The sequence below is a fragment of the Struthio camelus genome, chromosome 12, assembly GCF_040807025.1.
Source record: "Struthio camelus isolate bStrCam1 chromosome 12, bStrCam1.hap1, whole genome shotgun sequence".
In the NCBI taxonomy this organism is placed as follows: Eukaryota; Metazoa; Chordata; class Aves; order Struthioniformes; family Struthionidae; genus Struthio; species Struthio camelus.
The window spans coordinates 23,407,702-23,427,793 of NC_090953.1; the positions used below are offsets into that span (position 1 = coordinate 23,407,702).

The window sequence follows — 20,092 nt, forward strand, 5'->3', positions numbered from 1 at the left end:
ATCGGCCTCGCTCCCCGGGCCGGGGGTCCCGGGCCGGGGGGGAGCCGCAGGCGCAGAGCGAGCCGGGGAGGTGACCGGCGCCGGGAACGGCTTTGCACGGCCCTACCGCTGCGAGCGGCGCCGGCAGAGGGCCGGGGGGGGGGAAAGGACTTTTTAACGCTCCTAAGCGCGCTGCTCCGGCCAGCAGAAACGCGTCCCCGCGGCCGAGGCGAGCCCGGCCCGCCCGGGAGCGCGTCTTTGGCGCGGAACCGTTCCCGCTGCCCGACGGGCCGCTCTGCAAAACGGCACCGGCGAGCGCCCCTGCGGCGAGGCTCTGCCGCTGCGCTCAGCCCCGCAGCAGACACCGGAGAACCCGCAGCGCCGCCTCCCGGTGAGCCGGCGGCCACCGCCCCGCGGCCGAGCTCATCGCTGTCACAACCTCGCCAGTTCTGCGGGGCCCCTCGGGGCGGGCGGGCGGGCGGCCCGGCGTCCGTATGGAATGGATTTTATTACAGTTTGACTCTCACAGTCGGTAGCATTACATGAGATAAAGCACTGGACAGGACTGGAAAAAAGGCCTCTGGAGACAGCATGCAAACACGGCGACAAGTTTAAAGCAAAACAACCCAAAAAGCGGCTGGAGGGGGGTGGGGGGCGGCCGGCGCGCCCGCCCGAGCGGGCGGCCCGGCCAGCGCCTCCTCTGTGACCGTGGCGTCTGTCGTCGGCGGGGTTGCTTTTTCTTTTCGCACGTCCGTTTCATTGGCTTATTCATTTTATTGTTCTCTTCCTTATTAACCTTCATCTCTCCTTTGTTTTTTTTTTCCCCCTCTCCTTTTTTTTTTTTTCTTCTTTTAATTACATTAAAAAATAAGATTCGTACTTTAGTAAAACGCCCGGCGCTCGGCTGGGCCCGGCTTGAAATAATAATAAAAAAAAAAAAAACAAAAAAACCAAAAAGAACAAAAAAACTGAGAACAACGAAAAAACACCCCCAAAATCAAAAATAAAAAGAGCTTGGGAGAAAACAAACAAACAACAACCCCCCCCCCCCAAAAAAAAAAAAACTGACCGGAAATAAAAATACAGAGATCGATTTGGAAGTTTGGAAGCCATCGCGGGGCGTGTGGCCGGGGGGGGGGGGGGTTGTCCCCTGCCTCCCCCCCCGCGGCCACCGCCGGGCCGGTCCTACCCCCCCCACCCCGGGGAGGAGCGAGGAGGCGGGGCTTGCGCGAGGCCCCGCCCCCCTCACAGGTAGAGCTCCTTGTCCCTGATGTGGGCCAGCTGCTCGCGGAGCTGGCGGAAGGCCGGCCGGTGGCCGGGGTCCAGCGTCCAGCACCGCTTCATCACCTCGTACACCACGGCGGGGCAGCCGTCGGGGGCGTCCATCTTGTAGCCCTTCTCCACCCGGGGCACCACGTCCTTCAGGGGCTGCGGGGGCGGCGGGCCGTGAGCGGGGGGGGCGCAGAGCCCCCCACCGGCGCCAAGGGGAGGGGAGGGGGGGGGCCCGGGCGGCGCGGCCCTCACTTACGATTCGCGGATAAGGCACTCGCCCGAAGGAGTAGATTTCCCACAGGAGGATCCCGAAGCTCCACACGTCCGATTTGGTGGAGAATTTCTGCGCACCGGGTTTTGGGGGGGGATGGGACACACACACACGCCGTGAGCGGGACGCGCCGCACCCGCCGGCCGCTTTCGGGGCCGGCCAGCGGGAATTCGGCACCGCGCCGCCCCGGCCTTTCCGACACGGCCCCCCCACCACCCGGCCGACCCCCCCCAAACCTTTCCGCTCACCCACCTTTTCCCTAAGCGCTTCCGGCGCCGTCCACTTCACCGGCAGCTTGCCCGTGTCCTGCGTGCACGACGCCTCCTTCGTCAGGCCGAAGTCGCTGACCTTGGCGATGTTGTCCTCCGAGACCAGCACGTTCCTGGCCGCCAGGTCCCGGTGCACGAAGTTGTTCGCCTCCAGGTACTCCATGGCTTCGCAGACGTCTCTGGGGCGGGAGGGACGGCCGGGGCTCAGCGCCGCGCTCCGCTCCGGCCGCCCGCGCGACTCCCGGCCGCCGCCGCACTTACAAGGAGAACTTCAGCAGGCAGTCTGCGCCCAGCACCGACCGGCCCCGCGACCGCAGGTAGTCCACCAGGCTGCCCTGCGCGGACGGAGAGACACGGCGCCGTCAGAGCCCCCCCCCGCCGCCGCCGCCATGCCCCTGCCGCGGCCCCCGAGCAGGAGGGGACGCGGCCCGGGCCGGGCCGGGGTCCGAGCGGGTCTCACCTTGGCCATGTATTCGGTGACGATGTAGAGGCCGCTCTTCTCCTCCACGATGACCCCCAGGAGCTGCACCAGGTTGCTGTGCCGGAGCTGCCTGCGCGGCGGGGACGGGCTCAGAGCGGGGGCGCCGCTCGCCGCGTCCCCCCCGCCACCGCCTCGCCGGCCATACTCACGTCATCACCGACGCCTCCGCCAGAAAGGCCTGCGCGGTGGCGTCGTTTTTAATGCACTTCACGGCGACTTTGTTGCCCCGGTAATCGCCCAGCATCACGTCTGCAGGGGCAGGAGGGACGGGCGCTGGGACGGGCCGCGGCCTGCCGTCCCTCCGCCCGGCGCCCCGCGCTGCGGCAGCTCTGCACGGGAGCCCCCCCGGCACCCTCCGGGCCGCCGCGGCGCGGGGAGGGGGGACACGGACAAAGCCCCGGCTCACCTCCAAACTCCCCTTTGCCAATGATCTGCAGCAACTTGAGGTCCTTCATGTTGAGGGCCCAGCCGCCTGCGGAGGGGGGGAGGAGGAGGAGGAGGAGGGTGAGGGGGAGCCGGGGAGGAAGGCCGGGAGCTGGGGAAGGGGCGATGCCACTCACTTCGGGAGAACTCGTCCTGCGCTGCCACCGTGCCCTCCATCACCTTCGGTTTGATGAGGCGCGTGCAGAGCCCGTCGGCGTCCGTGGTGTAATGCTGCAGGGGACCGGGGTGAGAGGCAGACCCGCCGCGCGTTCGCCGCCCCCGCAGGGTGGGTGCGCGCCTTGGGGTGCGGGGCAGGGCCCCCCGCCTGGCCAAGGGGGCACGCGGAGCAGGCAGGGCTGCGGGTGACGCCCCAGGGAGCTTGGCGGGGGTCCCCGCCAGGGCGGTGCCAGGCTCTGGGATCCCACCAGGTGGCAGCACAAAGCCACGGATGGGACCAGCAAGCGGCTCAGGGGTCTCGTCCCTCGTCCCTCCGTCCCTCCATCTGCCCGTCCCTCTGTGCATCCTGACCCCATCCACCCCCTTGCCCCAAGGGTCTGGCCCCCGGAGCCCCCTGGCCAGTCCCGACCCAACCCAAGGGCTCGGCAGAGAAGGTCCCACCAGCTCCTGGGGTCCTAAGCCATCGCGCCACGCTAGCTCTGACGTCTCTGTCGCTCCCCCCCAGCCCCCAAACCTACTGGCCCCACGGCCGCTCCTCGCCATGGCTGCATGAGGCCCCTCTGCCACCCGGGCGATGGCGAGATCCAGCCCTTCTCGGGGGACCTCGCCATCACTTGGAGGTCTGCCAGGATCTCCCCCCTTCCGAAATACAAACGGGGGGGGGATCCCCTGTGCACCCCCCCAGGCCTCCCCGCCCCCTGCGGAGCCACAGGCTTTCGGGTGCTGTCACCCGCCCGGGCGGGCTCCTTCCTCCCCGTGCTTTGCAGGGCTCAGGGGGTGGGAACGGGGCAGGAACGAGGGGGCAAGGGGAGCAGCAGGCGCTCGGCCGAGCTCTCTGAGCCATCAGCGGGCAAACCCCGAGGCGCGCTGACCCCAAACGCTGCGACGGAGGGGGACAGGAGCGGGGAAACGCTTCCGGGTCTGCGGGGACAGAGATGGGGGTCACGCTGAGAGCAGCCCCGAGCCCCCGGACGCCTGGCAGCGGTGGGAAGACAGGGATGGCAGGTCCCCTCGCCGGCTGCCAGCCGGGCCGAGGCCTCGCGCCGCAGCCCCGCGGCTTGTTTCGGGACAGGGCGGGTGAGCAAGACCCGTCCCCAGAGAAGGGTTATCCTCGCGGGGAGGCTGGCTGAGGATGCGTGGGTCAGACGGGGGGGGGGGGGGGGGGATTCGTGCTCCCAGCCGGGCTGGCCCCCCCGGCGGGGTAAGTCCTCACCTCCACCAGCTGCATGAGGTTTTCGAAGTAGACCTCCTCGTCGATGCTCAGCTTGCTGGAGGAGTAAATGATGCGGTAGTGCTCCACCTTGCCCTCGCAGCTCACGCACAGGGTGTAGTCGCCGGGGTAGTTGGTGCTCTCCCGCACGAGGAAGAGCCCCGTCTCGGGCGGGTACAGCAGCCGCTCCGCCTGCTCCCGCGTGATCTTCCCGTGGAACCACCTGGGCCGCCCAGGGCAGGCTGGTCAGGGCCCCGCGGCGCCCCGGCCACGCATCCCGCGGGGCCGGCGCGCCGTGCGGGCAGCCTTCATCCCTGCCCGGCTCCCCGTCGCGGCCTTGATCCGCCCCCCCTTCTCCTCCAGCCCTCGCACAGCTCCCAGGCGCCCGGCTCCCCCGGGGAGGGATTTTGCTTTCTAGAGCTCCCTCCATCTCCGCTGTCCGGCCAACGCCGCGCTCCCGCTCTCCCGAAACTGCCCTCTGCCCTGTCCCGGGTCGACGGGGAGGAGGAGGTACTAGAGCAGGCGGGGAAGAGAAGAGGGTGCCGGGACGAACAGCCCTGGGAACACACCACGTCTGCTTGTGCCCAGCGTGCCCACGGCAGGGGCGAATACCCGGGCACCGGAGAAAGGGTCCCCGGGGGGACTTTCCCGATCGGGCAGAAGCAGTTGGAGAAGGAGAGATCTGGGGGACACAACTGCTTTGGCTGAAGGAAACACTGAGATAAGCCGGCACCCGCTGGCTGCGGACGAGCTGGCACGGTGCAAGCAGGAGGCACGCAAGCCGTGTCCCCTCTCCGGTTTTGCCTTCCTCCTCCTCCAGCCCTGCCACGGGGCACAGACCCTCCACGCTCCCTCGGGGGTTTCCTCCCCACAGCAGCCCCAGCTTCTCCAGCCTGGGGGGTGCTGGTGGCTCTGGGATACAGCAGGGACCTTAAACCTACCTATGTACATCTACCTATCTCTCTCTTTACCTATCTCCTGCAATCGCCCTGCTTTCTCTAGGAAGCCTTTGCAGGCACAGCTTCGGGTAAATGACCCATTTTGCAATGCAGTCCAGCCATCCGTCACCTTCCTGACTCTGCAGACAGCTCCAGAAGCGCTCAGAGCTTTCCCCGGCAGCCCCAGACCCCAAATTAACGAGATCTGAGGCTGCTTCAGTCTTCCTATTCCTGGCCACAGCAGCAGAGGCAAGAGCCAAAGCAGCTCCAGCCTGCTGTTGGGAAAGCCCAAGCCCCTGATGCTTTTGCGTTTTGACATCGCTAAGCCCTTCTGGGGATTTTCTTCTGGCTGCTGTTGGACACGGGGCGCTGGGTTAACCGGGCCTTTGGTCTGAAGCAGCACGGACGCTTAGACGTAAAGCTGGGGCTCCCCAAATTCACCCTCGCAGAGTTCCCAGGCAGCGCTGGGGCAGGAGCGATGGCTGGGACCGTTCTTCGCCCCCCGCGGGTACTCACGGCATGAGGCTGAGCTTGATCCCAGCTTTCACCCCTTCCCGCTTCTGCACGTAGTTAGCAGGGATGATGCCTTCCCGGCCCACCTTGTTCTTCGCCTTGTACCAGTTGGGATCCTGTGGGGAGAGCAGAGCTGTCACGAGGAGCCCCTGCCCGGGACACTGATGCGGCCCCCGCCGGGGCATCCGCCGGCCGAGCCCCCGTGCTCCTGCGCAGCGGGGTCAGGTGGGCCGGAGAGGAGCCCCAAAAGGCCTCCTGGTCAGGCTCGGTGGTGCGGCTAGCAAGCCCTGAGGCTGGTGGCTCGGGGATGGGGGTACTGCGAGCACCTCTCCGCCACGGGCACCACGCTGGGGAAGCGGTGGCAGCCAGGGCAGAGGGACACCCCGTCCCCCTGCCGTCACCCTTCCCCGGGCTGCTGGGCACCTCTGAGACCCCCGGGCAGCTCTCTTTTTCTCCCCTGGAGCTAAGCACAGCATTGCTCCCAAAGCGCATCCCTCTCTCCTCCCTCCTCCATCTCCTGGGACGCACTTGAGACACTTAAATTTCGGAGTAACTTTAACTAATGAGGCCGTGAATTAATTAACCGAATGCATGGCCTCATTCCTGGCCTGCTGACTCTGTGGGGACAGCAAAGCCACACACGCTTCCTCGCGGGACAACCGGATCCCGCTCGCACCGCTCCTTCCCCGGCATACTCCGTGCGATGGGATGCGGGGAGCAGGTGCGATGCGGGACCGGCATCCCGGGGAGCTCCGCGCATCCCGAGGAAATCCTCTCCTGGCCCGGCTGCCTCCCTGGCACGCGCATCTCGGGCGACCGAGCCCAGCGTGGGCTCCGGCTCGCAGGAGGCAGCGGCAGCAGCCCGGCGCGCTGTGGCCGCAGGGGACAGCCCCTACCTTGGTGACGGCGACGATGGTGAGGACGTCTCCTTTGCTGAACGGCAGGTCCTGCTCGGCGGTACCGTGGAAGTTGTACTTGGCGATACATTCTGTACCGGACGGCCAAACGGCCTGGCGGGGAAGACAGCGCAGGCGTCGGCGCGGCCGGGCGCCTCTCCCGACACCGGACCCCCTCGGCCCCGCTCCTTCCCTCCGCGGCTCCCGCGCGGGGACCAGCCCCCCCGAGCGCAGGGCGCTCGCGCAGCCGCCGGCCTCGCCAAGCCCCGGGTCCGCAGCTAACGCAAACCCGGACGGGGTTCACCGAAACCGGCAGCGGTTTGGGGACTGGCGGCAGAGCTCGCATCGCCTTTTCCCGCGCCTCTCCTGATCGCGGGCACGGACTCGACGCAACGCCTCTGCGCCCGGCGATTCCCGGAGGCCGACGTTCAGCTGTTCAGGCAGCGGCGTTTGCCCCCTGTCCCCTCGGAGGGGGCGAAATCTCAGCCGGGCTTAAATCAACATGCTGCCAGCTGCCTCCAGCCACCAGCCCGGCGGCGGGGGCTTACGCCACGGCCGGCGCGGGAGCCCGCTGCCTCCTCTCCGCAGCCAAGGGCTGTCCCCCGGCTCAGCCGGCCGGAGAGCGCCCAGGAGCCGCCGGCTCGCCGCCAGGCGCTCTGGCTAGCGAGCGCTGCCCAAGCCGAGCTGGAGAAAACCACGGGGGCCGGGAGGCCTCGCTAGGGCGCAGGGCTTTTGCCCTCCTCCCAGGCGAGAGCCGCCGCTGGGGCTCCGGGGGGGGACAGCGATGGGGCGTCCCCACCTAACCCCCCGGCGCCGGCTGGACCCGCCGGACACGAGCTGCCTTCGGTGGACCAGAGGCTGGACGGGACCCAGCCGCAGGTTGACGCGAGCTCTTCCGGCCCCGGCGCGTCTCTGCCCGCCCGGCTCAGCCAGCTCCGGCCCTCCCCGTCCTGCCCCCGCGGGGCTCACCTGCATCCCTGACATCTTCTCAGGAGGTTCGGGGGATCGAATCTCACGGGAGGGACGCGTCGCTCGGTACCATGAGACCTGCAGAGGGAAAGGACAGCTGAGACTTGGGCACCGCGGGGACGCGTTAGGAGGAGCGCAGGCGGAGAGCAGCCTGCCACCGGGCTCTCCGTCCCCAGCGGGATTTTCCCGCATGGAGCAAAGCAGAAGGGGCTCTGCGCCTGGCCCCCGGCGCCTGCCGCTGCCGTCTCCCTGCCCTCCTCCTCCTCCTCCTCCTCCAACGGCAGCCTCCACCCCAGCCCCGCCACGAAACCCCCACGCAAGGGACCCCGTTTCCTCCCCGCTTTGGGCGGTCCCGCGCCCCGCTCGGCCCGGCTGCCCTCCCGGCCGCGAGCAGCAGCTCGGCCCCGGCGCGGAGGGCAGCGGCTTCCCCCGGCGGAGGGCAGCGAGGCCGAAGCAGCGGCTCTGCCGCCGGCGCCTCTCCGTGGGGCTGCGGAGAGGAGGACGCGCGCGCCGGCCGGCCCGCGAGGAAGAGGAGAGACGAAGGAAACGGTGCCGGCCCGCCGCACCGCGCCGCCGCCACGCTGCTCTCCAGCCCCACGTCGGCAGGGGCGAGCCCTGCGCACCCGCCGGAGCCCCGAGAGGCGGCAAGCCGCGCTGCCGAGATGCGCTCAAGGACTTCGAAAGTACCCGGGAGCGGCACCGGGGTTTCCTTGGCGGCCGCGAGGGCGCTGGGAGAGGGGACCGCTACCTCCGTGCCCGGCGGCGCGGGCAGAGGGCCGGGAAGTCCCCGCGGCCGGCCGGGAAATCCCCTGGCCGCGCTGCCACGCGTGAGCCGCCCGGCACCGATTTACCGCGCCGCCTCCGCGGGCCCCGGCGCTCCTCCGTCTGCAGCTCGGCGCACCGCGGCCGCCGTTAAAGCCCTTTCGCTCGGGGCCGGCCGCCTGTGCCCGGCCCCTGGGCCGCCCCCGGGCATCGCTCCCGGGCCGCGAGCGGACGGCACGGGAAAACGCAACGCCGGCGAAGGGCTCTTCCGAGCGCAGCCAGGGCGAAGCCCCCACGGCCCTCCCGTTTCGGCCGGGCTGCCCGGGGCCCGCAGCCCCTTTTTGCAGGGAAGCCGTGGTGGTGGCGGGATGCGAAACCCAAAGGAGAGACCCCCGAGCCCGGGGGGCGAGGGGCAGACGTGCCGCCTCGGCCCCGCTCCCTCCCTAACACCCTAAATCCCGGACCGTGCCGCTCGCAGCGGGGCCACCCTGCCCTCGCCGGCGGCGCCGCCGCCTGCCGCAAACCGAAAAAACGCAGAGCGGCCGAACGCCGGCGCCGAGCCCCGGCGAACTCGCTCGCGGCCCCTGTGGCGAGCATCCTGCCCGAGGGGGAACCGGTCCCGCGCCGGCCGGCGCGTGGGAGGGGGAACAATCCTGCCTTTATTCTCGACCCCCCGCCCCGGGGCCGGGATGAAGTCAGCGAGCATCGGCGAGGGGCGAGCGGCTCGCCGAGGAAGGGCAGCCGGTTCGCGCGGCCGCCAGCGGCGCGGCACGGCACACCGCGACGTCCCCCCCCGGCTCCGGTCCCCTCCGCTCGCCCTGGCGCCCGACCAGCGCGGGCGTTTCGGAAGCGGCCGCGTCGACGCAGGGCAGCGAGCTGACAGCTGCTGTCAGCACGCAGCTAAAAATATTTCGGGAAAGAGGAACCGAAACGAGGGGCAAGGCCGGCGGGGCCGGGAGGAGGAAGACGATAAGGGGCAGAAGCGGCGGCGGCGGGGGGAGGAAGAGATCGGACGCCGGCAGGGCCCTGCTGGCAGCGCGGCCGCGCCGACGTCGGGGCACGGGACGCAGCCTTCGGGAGCTCGGAGACACCCGGATTCCCGTTATTTCGCCCGCGGCAGGATGAGGAACGGCGGGGCGAACGGGTTTGCGTTTCGGCAACCAACCTCACTCAAAACCGGCGGTAGAGCGGATGGGACCCAGGCGTCCGGGGCCTTTTGAATAGCTGCTGAAAGCTGCCGGGCATCCTCCTCCCGCGCAGAGGGGACAGAGACCGAGCACAGCTCATCACATGGCTAAAAGCCAGGGCAGAGGGCATCGACGAGGGGTCGCAGGGAGCCCTGCGAAGCTGCTGCCGCGGGCTCAGGAGGGACAAGACACCCAGGGCCAGGCAGCAAGAGCGAGGGCTGCGGCCGGGTCGGGTGCAAGAGGGACGGGGGCCGGACCCCCAATTTCCCCGAATCCCGGCCCTGTGCTCCCGCTTTGGGGTTCAGAGAGAGGCGAGCGGACGTCGCGCGCACGAAACGCGCTCCCCGCTGCTCCGGTTTAACGCCCCCCCCCTGCCCACGGCGGCTAGCGCTTTGACGCGTCTCTAAAAACAGGCGTCTACGAAACAGCGGCTGCTGGGCCAGGACGGGGGCCGACCCCGCTAGCGCGGGAAGGCCAGCCGGCCGGCCCCCAGCCCGCGGCCGGCTGCCCGCGGCCGCCCTCGCCGCGGCACCTGCCCCGGCTCCGCTCGCTCGCGCGCCGAGTTTTGGTTAAAGGGCCCGGGCGGGCGACGGAGCTGACATCTGGCTCGGCGCGAGGGAGCTCGGGGACGGCTCCGGTTACTGCCAGGCCGCAGCACAACCCAATAAAAACACAGAGAGGGAACGACACGTAATCCTTTACGGGGCAGGTCCGCCGAGGGATGCTGCCGAAGCCTAAAAGGAGCCGGTTCCACAAAAGATGCCTTGCGTTCCCGCAGGGCGGTCCAAGATTGCGTATGCCCGGGCGGCCCGAGCGCAAGGAAGCCAGCTCCCCGCAAGCGGCAGGAAAAGCCACTTCCAGCAACGCGACCAACCTGCGCGCTCGGATGCGCAATAAAAAGGAAACTGCTCTGCCAGAGGGGGAAATCAGGGGGAGGAGAAAAAAAGGGGGGGAAAAAAAAAAAAACCCATTTAACATATTAAATGAGCATCACTGGTCTCTCCCGCTGCAAAGCCGCTCCGGCAGCCGGGCTCCTCTGCAGCTCCCGGCCGGGAGCCAAACCGGCCCCTCGGGCGCTGCTCGGCCCCCACTTCGACACCGCCGAGGCCGGGCGACCGCCGAGAGCTCGCTCTGCGCTTTGGCACGTTGAAGCGGCCGAGGGAGCCCAAGCCGGAGGCAGGAGGATCCCTCCGCGCTTCGACTCCAGCGAGGACGCCCTGGCTGAGGTTCGCCGTGATTTCGCGCTCCCCCGCCGGCAGCAGGGCATCGCTTGGCCCTGGTTCAAGCCGCCCTGTCCCACGCACCGGCCCCGAGGACCCGGCCTCGTCCCGGCGCGCGTGCCGGTGCCGCGGGCGACGGCGTCCACGGCGGGCTGCCGTTCTCATCCGCTCTTTTCCCTCGGCGCACGGGAGCCGGACGTCTCCAAGCCCGAACTTGCCGGGCTTTCAACGGTAGCGCCCAGAGGACGCCAACCGGAGAGCCCATCTCCGGGCTTTCGAGCCTGGGAAAAAACCCTTCTTTCCAAAGCGGAAGGCGTCCCAGCAAATTCAAGCTGCCAGGGCAACGCGCTCGGGCCAAACGCGAACGTTTTCAGCTTTCCCGGATGGTGGAAACGGCCGGGGTCGGAAGGTGGCATCGCTACGCGCAAGCGATGCGCTGCCAGCTGCGGGCTGCGAGTCGACGCACGCGGCTCTCGGGGCGAAGCGCTCACCGGGGCGGCCAGCTCGGCAGCTCCGCGGCGGGGTCGGCTGACGGGAGGGACGTCGCGTCGGGCCACGCGCCGGCACAGATCGGCTCGGGGAAAAGAAGAAAACAAGAGCCGCGGAGCAGCTCGACCAGTTGGGCAAAGTTAAGCGCCAGGTTTGCACCAAATCCCTCGACGCGCTCGGGCTTTGCTCTTCTTAGACCTCCGCGCGGGCTCTCGCTCCCAGCCCCAGCGGCGGCAGAGGGGCGCGGGGCCGGCGGCCCTGCCAAGCCTCGGCGCTGCCCGGCCCCGCGTTTTCCCCTGCTACCTGCCGACCTTTGCATCCGAAAGCCGGCAGCCCGGGCACGGGAGCGGGCGTCCTCCCGCGCCGGCTCCCGACCGCGGCCGAGGCGCCGGGGGCTTCCACGGGATGCGATTCGGGAGTGGGAAGCAGGAGGACTCCAGCGGCGTCTCCGGTCGGCAGGGACCTTCCCAGGGAAAAACAGCCGCAAGAAAAACGGGAAGGCGCCGGATAAAGGCCCGGACGTTATCCGCAGCCACGTGGGAGCGTGGCACCCAGCTCTGGATGCTCGCGAGCCCCCCAAGGCAGACCGCTCTCGCCCCGGCGGCCCGAGCTGGGGGGCTCGCACCCCTTCCAGCGATCCCCTTTGGGGGCCCAGAGCACCCTGAAAAACGGAGCAATCCCACAGCAGCTTCAGCCGGGCTGCCAAAATCACGGCTTTCCTCTGCTGCCCGCCCCAGAGCTTGCGCAGCGCCAGCGCAACCTCCCCCGAGCGGCGGCGGGGTCCCAGCCGCCCCGTCCGCCCCCGCCGCGGGCCGACGGCTCCTCTCCGAGCCGGTGGCAGGATGCGGCCGGACCACCGGCGCGAAACCACCCGCGAACCGCGGCCAGGCGCGAGCGGCGCCCGGCGGGAAGCTCCGGACCCACGCCGCAGGCTGCACCGGGGCAGACACGTCCGTCCGTCCATCCATCCGGGGGCCCAGCGCTCCCGCAGGCGAAGCTCCCCGAACGGCGCGACACGCTCCCCCCTGCTCCTTCCCCGAGCCCGTCTGCGGGATGGGAGGGAGCGGGGGGCCGGAGACGCCGGGGTGGGGGAAAGCGGAGGAAGATGAAGAAAAAGAAAAAAAAAAACCTATCCAAGCTCAGCAGAGCGGAGCAGAGGCCAGGAGCGTCCTTCATCGCGTTAAGAGGAGCTGGGCTTTGCCGGCTCCCCCCAGCTCTCCCGCATCTCCCGCCGGGGACGGCCGAAAAGAAACCCCTCGCCGGCTGCGGTGCCTCGGAGGGGGCCGGCGGCGGGCAAGGGCAGGAGGGAAGATGCCGCACGTGCATTTCAAGCCCGATGAGCAAGTTCGGAGGAGGCCCGAGGGAAAGGGCTGCAGCCAGAGCCGTCACGTCCCGCACCGCTCCCTAGAGATGCTGGATGTCAACCGCCGGCGGGGGCAAGGACGGGACCGCGCTCGCCGGCGCCGGGGCAGGCATGCCCCTTTCCGGGTGTTATCGCAGGTTGTTTTAAGGAGGCGGCGAACCCCCCCCCCCCCGCACTGTTTGCTTCTCTCTCTTGCCTCTCCGTCCCTTTCCAGCCGCTGCACCCCACGACGGCTGGAGCCGGCGGCTGCCGCCCCGCGCCGCGGACTCCACCTCAGCAGGCCTCCAAACGTCTCGCCCCGGCCGAGGGGACAGCCGTGCTCCTCTTCCCGCTTCGGTCCCGGATACGGAGGGGACGTCGCCTCGGCGTCAGCCCCCGGCCGGCGGCGCGCGGCGCCTTTCCCGCGGCCCTCCCGGCTCCCGGAGCCCTTCGGCTCGCCGACGGGCGCCTCCGTTTCACAGGCGGCTTTAGCTTCCGCGGTTAAGAAAGGGTCATTCCCGCAGGAAAAACGCGCGCGGGCTCCGCGCACGTCCAGCCTGCTCGCCCGCGGCCTGCCTAGCCGGCGCTTCAAGTCTTCTCCCAGCGGTCTACTCGAAGTTTCTTTAAACTTCGGAAACAAGAAAAAAACAACAACAACACACACACAAAAAAAAAAAAACGCAACCCAAAAAAACAGCCGACGACGTCCTCACCCTCTCCACGAGATCTTATCAACGGTTATTATGAGTAACACCTACAATTACCCTAATCGAAAGAAAAACGTTTCTCTTTTATCTCATCAGCGAGTCGGCTCTGCTCGTTCTCAGAGACCGTTGGGCTGCTCCTCTCCTCCTGCCCCCTTCAGCTGCCTGCGTCGGCCCTGAGAGAGGAAAAGGGTTTTGCTGCTCCTTCTTTAAAAAAAAGAGAAAAAAAAAAAAAAAAAAGAGAGAAGATGTTGCTGTCAAACCACAAAACGCGCCTGGGGGATACTCGGAGGCAGGTGGAGGCCCCGAAGGCGCTCGAGATGCTGCTCGAGGCCTCGCCGACGCGGCCGGGTGGGGGGGGGAGGCTTTTCCTGCTCGTTCTCACCCACTTCCCACAAAATTCACGTGCTTTTAGCGCGCCGGAGCGGCGCGTTTCCCCCCCCCACCCCGACCCCCTATGTCGTCCGGTCTCCTCGCGTCGGCCCACGGCCTTCCCGGGCCTCCGCGCCGGCCGACGCCGTTCCAGTGGCGGTGCCCTGCCGCCGTCACACCTCACCCACCGCCGCCCGGCCTGCGGGGGCTCTTCCCCCCCCCCCACCTCCCCGTTTGTTTTTTGGCACGAGGACCCGGCCCCTCTTCGTTCTCGCTAGACCTGCGAGCAACAGCCGTTCCTATTAATAGCCGTCGGGGCGGTATCGACAAAAAGCGCGGCCAGACCCCGCGCGGCGGCTGCATCCCGCTCCCTCTCCCCCCCACCACCCCGGCTGTGTTTCTCTCGCTTCCCACGCCGGGGAGGGAAGCCGGGGGGGGGGAACCCCGCCGGCGGAGCGCGCCCCGCCGAGCCGCTAACCCAACGCGGCGGCGCGGCCCCGCGTGTCGGCCCAGGCGTCGAGCGGCCGCGCCGGACGGGGCGGCCCGGTCGACGCGAACCCGCCGGGCGCAGGGCCACCGAGAGCCCGGCGCCGTCCGAGGGCGCGGGAGCAGCAGCGGGGCGCCCCGACGGCCCCCCCAAGCCCCGTCGAGGGGGCGGCGGGCGAGCGGGAGCGGCGCCGTCGGGCGGCCGAGGACCGGGCTCGCCGGGCGCCCCTTGGCCTCGCCGCCGCCCGCGGCCGCCGCGCCGCAGCGGCCCCGACGGCTCCGGCGCCGCCGCACCGGCTCTGCCCCCCGCTCCCCGCCGCTGCCCCGCGGCGGCCGCGCCCCCGGCGGGCGGCAGGGCAGGGCGGGCCCGGCGGCGGCCCGACGCGCTCAGCGCACGGATGAACGGCGGAAGGTTGGGGAAGGGGGAGGGGAGCCGGGGCCGGGCCGGTCCCCGCCGGCCGAGCACTCACCTCCGGCGGGCTCCGGTGCGCGGCCGCCGCCGCCGCGGCGCGGCGGGCAGGGGGCGAGGGCAGGGCAGCGGCGCTCAGCCCGCCGCCGCGTACTCCATGCGGCGCCGGCGGGGCCTCCGGGCTCGGCTGGGCCGGCGGCGGCGGCGGCGGCGGCGGAAGGGGAGGAGGAAACAAAGCGGCCGCCGCCGCCCCGGGGTTCCGCTGCCCGACGCGGCGCCGCGAAACGTCCGCTGCGCTGCGCTGCGCTGCGGCGCTGCCGGGCGGGCGGCGGCGCGGCCGCTGCCGCGGGGCCGAGGGGCGCGGGCTCGGCCCGGGGCGGCGCTGCCGGGGCCGGCGGGGCCTGCTGCCAGGAAGCGACGCCCGGAATCGGTGCGCCCGGAGCAGCGCGCCTGCGCCGCGCCGCCACGGCCCGACCCCGCCGCCGCCCGCCGCCCGCCGCCCGCCGCCCGCCGCCCGCCGCCGCCGCCGCCGCCGCCGCCCGGGCAGCGCGGCCGCGCCACCTGCCGGGCCACGAGCGGAGCCGCGGAGCGCGGCGGCGGGGGGGGGGTGAGGGGGCGGCCGGGCCCGCGCACACGCCGCCCTTCCCGGCAGCGCACGACGCTGCTTGGGCTTCCTGACCGGCTCCGGGCGGCTCCGTAGCGTCTCCTGGGCACTTCCCTGCCGTTTCCCTCCTTGCACGGGCCGTGCGCGCCTCGTCACTTACTGGCTCCAGCCGCGCTCTAGCTCTGCAAGTGGCCTGCGCTGATTTCGCAAACGCCGAGCGGGTGCCCACCAGCCCGAACCCGGCACCCCCAGCGCGCCCCAGCGCGCGCGGCTCGCTGCAGCTCCCCGGCCCTGGCACCCGCCGCACAGCCTGTCTGCAGGGTCGCCCGGGGTCAAACGCGGCTGGACCCCGGCTCAGGCCGCTCGCTGCCTTTGGAGGGGACGGGGCACGGGCGGCGCGTCTCGGGGAGGAGGCCGCGAAACGCTGCGGACGCCCGGCCTGGCTGCGCGGTGGGTGAGGGTGGGGGGAGCAGGCCCATCATCCCGCTCCACGCGCCAGACTCCAAATCGCGAGAACCGTGCCAAAATTAGGCCGGCGCCTCCAGGCAGCAGCTGCAGGTGGGAGCTGCAAAGACCCTGGAAAACAGGCTTAAAAAGCCCGACTCCCTTTTGGCTTGGCCCTGAGAAGCTGCCGGCGGTGACAGGAGACGGGGGTCCCTGGGGGACGGGCAGGGCTCGGCGCAGCGGGCAGCCCTAGGCGGGCGGCGGGAGCCTCGCGGTGCGGCGCTTTCCTCCGCAGCCGGGAGGCAATGCTGCGCCCCGCCAGGCCACGGCTCTCCCGGCGCTTCTCCCACGAGGCTCGTTTACCGCCGTCCCTCCCTCCGGCCAAAGCGCCCCATCCAGCGACGAGGCGTTCGCAGACTAAATCATGCCTCGCAGGCTCAATTAGAAAGAAAAAGCGCTTGTCACTTCCTGCCTCGTATCGCAAAACGCCGCGGCCATGTAGGGCAAAGCAGGAAGCGCCGGCGCGCGCCTCTCTTCGGTTTTTTGCTTGCTCTCGTTTCTTTCCTTGCTTCGGGATCGTCCCGCCCCGACGCTGGCGACCGCAAGTCAGCGGGCTGCAAGCGTGCTTCGCCAGTTGCCATCCAATCGCTTTACAAACCGGCGCGGCTCCCTGCTCGCCGCTCGGCCTGGGGGACGCTTCCCGGCGCCTGCCGCCCCGAGCGGCCCCCGGGGCCCGCCTGCCCTGCCAGCCCGGCAGGACCCGCGCCAGCCGCTCTGAATAATGCCATTGTGCGGGAAGGGGTGGCCTTGGACTTCCCTGCACGGAGCGCTCTCCTCCCCGCTTCGCCCCGGGGCTGTTAGGCAGGGGGTGCAGGGACCCTGCCCGCCCTCGCCTCCGCCCCTCTCCGCTGAGATAGGGGCTGAGCGCCGCTCCGAAAACAGCCCCGCGGCCCGGCCCTGCGCGGCTGCCGGGGGGGGATATCTCCCTGCCGCTCGCACGCGACCTCCCCGTCCATCGGACGGTCTCTCCTGCCTGGCCCGGCGGTGAGGATGAGCGCGAGCAGAGCAAGCAGAGAAGGAAGAAAGAAAAGAGATAACAAAGCGATGGAGACGTCCCGCGAAGGGGGCGAGGGGACCGCAGGGATGCGGGAGGAAAGGCAACAGGGAGGCTGGAGATGCCGGTACCCAGGGAGCGGATTGTAAAGCCCCGTTCACTTCTGGAGGGCGCTTTCCTGTGCACGGTGTGCGGGAAAGAGCCTGCGACCCGGTTTCGCCGGGTGTCGGGTGAGCCCGTGCCGGTCGTGCAGACCTGACTCCCGCCAGGCCCTGAGCCCCGTGCGAGGAGCTGGCGCATCGCCCCGTGGTTCGCAGGATGCACCCCCCGGAGAGGGGCAGGGAAGGCCCCGCCAGCAGCAGGTCGGCTTGCTTCCCCGCTCGGCCTCACGCAGCTACCAAGCGGAGCAGCCCTGGGAGGAAGTGAAACCAGCTCGTGCATCTGTTTGCACCAGAAATGCACCCACAGATGCAGACACAAACCCACGCACGCACCCATAGAAATGCACCCACCCAAGCTTGCGTGCCCATAAACGCAGGGCCGAGCGTGCGCGCGCCAGCACCCCTCCGCGCCCTCACGCACTGGCAAACGCAGCCCAACGCGGGCACCTGCGCGGACGTACCTGCCCGAGAGGTGCGTGCCCGTGTGCGCACGCAGGCGTCCGGATGCGCGCACACATCCGCGGTGCACGCAGAGCCGCAGCATCACCACTCGCTCATCGGGGAAAAATGCTTTGCCTAGGTGCCCAGGCTGGCCCGGTCTGGAGGGGGCGGGCAGGGAGAATGGGGATGAGGCTCGGGATTTTCCCTTGTGTGGGGGCTGCAAGGAGTTTTGGGGGGCAGATTTCTCTTGCAATAGTAACTGCTGTGCAGAAGCACCTTTCCGGGCACAGCCCCGCACGCGGCCTGCCGGCTCGGGGCATCCCTTCTCCCGGGCCCTGCCTCTCTTCTGGGAAGCAGCACTGGGACTTTGGGACCTTGGCTCCTGAAGGAAAACACAAAATGTGAACCCGGCCCGGTGGGGAACTGTGCAGGTGGCTCCAGGCTTTTGCAATCCGTCAGACCTAGAAGGAGGCCTGGAGAAATAGCCCCACGACCGCGTTGTCCTGCCGTGCTGGTTTTAGGATGGTGATCAGCAGCCCCTGCTGTGTCCTTCTCCCTTTCCTTCTCTCCTCCTTGATGGTGAATGGACACAAACAGCCTCCTCCTCTTTGGGTTTGTCTCGTTCGCTCGTGGGCTCTGCTGCACCTCCTGGCTTATTGCGCGACGGCCAACAACCTCGCGTGTCCAGAGGTCCTTGGAAGACGGCTCTTGGGCCGAGGTGAGCAGCCCAGCGGCCCCACCGGGGTTCAGAGGAGACCTGCGGCTGCCCAAGCACACAGACCCTTGTGCCCCGGGCTACGTCGTGCAACTCCCCAGTGTGCTGTCGGACTGCCGTGTTGGGCTGATTTCCGTTCCTGCTGGAAGTGTTGATCTCCTACCTGGCAGGAGGTCCCAGGACCTGAGTGGGTTCAAAACTGATCCGGCTGGGGAAAGGCCAGATTTGCTTTAAGCTGGGTGAAGTCACCGGTCCCAGCGACTGCAAGCCATGAATGCTGGGGCTGCTGGAAGGACGGAAGGAAAGGGAGGACGTACGGCCAAGTTTAGAGGGGAAGGTGGAGAAAGCGGGACTACGGGGACAGTAGAAATGCCACAGTGCAAAGGAAGGGTGAGGGGAACGATGCTCGGGACACAGCTCGGGACCCCACCTTCAATAGTCTGGGAAAGGGTCCCTGCCCGTGCCACGGCCTGGCCTGGGCCGCTGCGTCGGAGCCACCCTGTTTGGAGGGCTGGATTTGGAGAAGACGTGGGCAGCCACCTCCTTGCTTTGCACCAGGAGAGGGGGCCCTTCAGCTGGTGGGAATCAGCCTGCAGGAAAAGGGAAAGTAAAGAAAGGAAAAACTGCGCAGCAGCGCCTGTTGTCGCTGGGGGTCCAGCCGAGGAGGAGCCGAACTTCCTCGCAGGGCAGAGAGCCAAGGCCAGGCTTTTGGCGGAGCTGAGTCGGCAGGATGGCGAGGAGGCGCAGGGCTGCTCTCGGCCGCGCTTCCGGGGAAAGGAGGACGAGAAGGAGGGACGAGGCCCGGGAGACGCTGCGCTCTGCTGGGATGTGGCAGATCTGGCTTGCGCAGGCCAGATCAGTGGTCCTGAGCTCCCTCGTCCGGCCCAGCGGGAGTGGGCTGGGGGCCAAGGGGGGCTTCTGACCCTTCCCCAACCGATGTTCCCGGTGCCACCAGGAAGACAAGCAGTATCTCACCCACAGCTTGCCCCGAGGCACCTCGTCCGTAACCCCCTGGATCTTGCTTCTTTTGGCCCGTAAACACCTCCTTCGTCCCTGCAGCAGCGATTCCCGTCCTGAGAATAAAATCCTGACCGTGTAATATTCCCACGCCAGGCCAGGAGGGACCCTGGGCACCCGTCCACGGTGAGTCACCCGCCGTAGCGATCCGGGATGCGGGCCGGCAGGAAAGTGATGCTGAAGGCTTTGCCTTTGTCCTGGAGGAAGGGATGCAAGAGCCAGAGTCCTCTGCCCCGTCTCCCCGATGAGACCTGGTGCGAGAGGAGCAGCACGTGGCAGCCTGCGGGCGCTGCGAAGGCTGGTTTTACGCAAACGGCCCGGCAGGTTCGCCCAGGCCCCTCCGGGGAACGCGCCGGTGCCAGACCAGCTCGGCGTGGGGTGGCATCTCAGCGACCGCGTGCTGGCAGCCAAGCGCTGGACGCTTTGGGGAGTGCTTAAGCGTCTAAAACAGGGGATAGACCTGAAGCCAGGTTTCCTAAAGGAGCGAAGCGTGGGCAGTCACCGATCCTGCGGATCTGTCTCGTCTCTGGATCTCCTGGCTGGTTTTAGCCCTGGCTGGCAGTGGCGCTTGTGCCTCCAGGGCTTTCGGACAGTGCAGCTTGGGCAAGAGCCGGTATCCAGAGACAGGAGAGCCCCGCAGACGAGAAGGTTGCTGTATTGGCTGTACTAGACAGCTGAGAATCCACACTCATGGGCATGAACTTCCTAGGGAAAGCCCGAGTGAAGGATCCCAGCTTCCTGGACCCTGGGGAATTCACCTGCGAGCTGATGCCGCGGGAGGGCGTTCGCGTCACGAACACGAGAGACGGGGACGCAGATGCTCCAGAAGCGCCCAAGGGACTTGGGAACCGGCGTCCGCCTCGCGGCTCTCGCCGTGCCGGCCCCGGAGCCCTCTCCGGTGCCGAGGGCAGCCTCGTTTCGAAGCCTCGCCAGCGGAGCCGTCATTTTGAGGACGATTTTAATTAAAGCAGGGAGGGGAGCAAGTGGGGATATTGCCTCTCGGCACGTCGCTCTTCTCCTGAGGGCGATCGGGCCAGACTGCGCTCTGCCCGCGTCCCTCCAGCACCGGAGAGATCGGTACCCGGCCCTCTTCGTTTGCTAGTAAAATCTGGGCTCTGATTTCATGTGTGTCCCAAATTACCTCTTCGCTGCCCCCGTGCTGCCCGTTTTTGGCCCGTGCCCGATGCGGGGCACGCTGCAGGGCAGAGCGTTGTTCCCTGCACCCATCCCAGGGCTTTTTGGCTCGCGCTGCCTCTGCTCGCTGGACCAGGCTCTGCGGGGACGCCC

At 68.9% G+C, this 20,092-nt stretch overlaps 1 protein-coding gene across 5 annotated transcripts; it reads right to left on the bottom strand.

Moving 5' to 3' along the window:
* Positions 1-468: 468 nt before the first annotated feature.
* Positions 469-17,165, bottom strand: CSK (C-terminal Src kinase). 5 transcript variants are annotated; one of them, XM_068958172.1, is made up of 13 exons: positions 17,094-17,165; positions 7,399-7,476; positions 6,430-6,543; positions 5,537-5,649; positions 4,086-4,305; positions 2,833-2,926; positions 2,679-2,744; positions 2,422-2,521; positions 2,252-2,342; positions 2,053-2,126; positions 1,775-1,970; positions 1,508-1,594; positions 469-1,407 (listed from the first exon to the last, which is right to left on the bottom strand). In XM_068958172.1, exons 1-13 carry the CDS (start codon positions 17,148-17,150, stop codon positions 1,225-1,227), a joined length of 1,473 nt encoding a protein of 490 aa, XP_068814273.1. In that variant the 5' UTR covers positions 17,151-17,165; the 3' UTR covers positions 469-1,224. The 5 variants fall into 5 exon arrangements, with proteins under 5 accessions (XP_068814273.1, XP_068814272.1, XP_068814276.1 ...); XM_068958171.1 differs by lacking the exon at positions 17,094-17,165 and adding an exon at positions 16,727-16,786; XM_068958175.1 differs by lacking the exon at positions 17,094-17,165 and adding an exon at positions 15,781-15,832.
* Between the last annotated feature and the right edge of the window lie 2,927 nt (positions 17,166-20,092).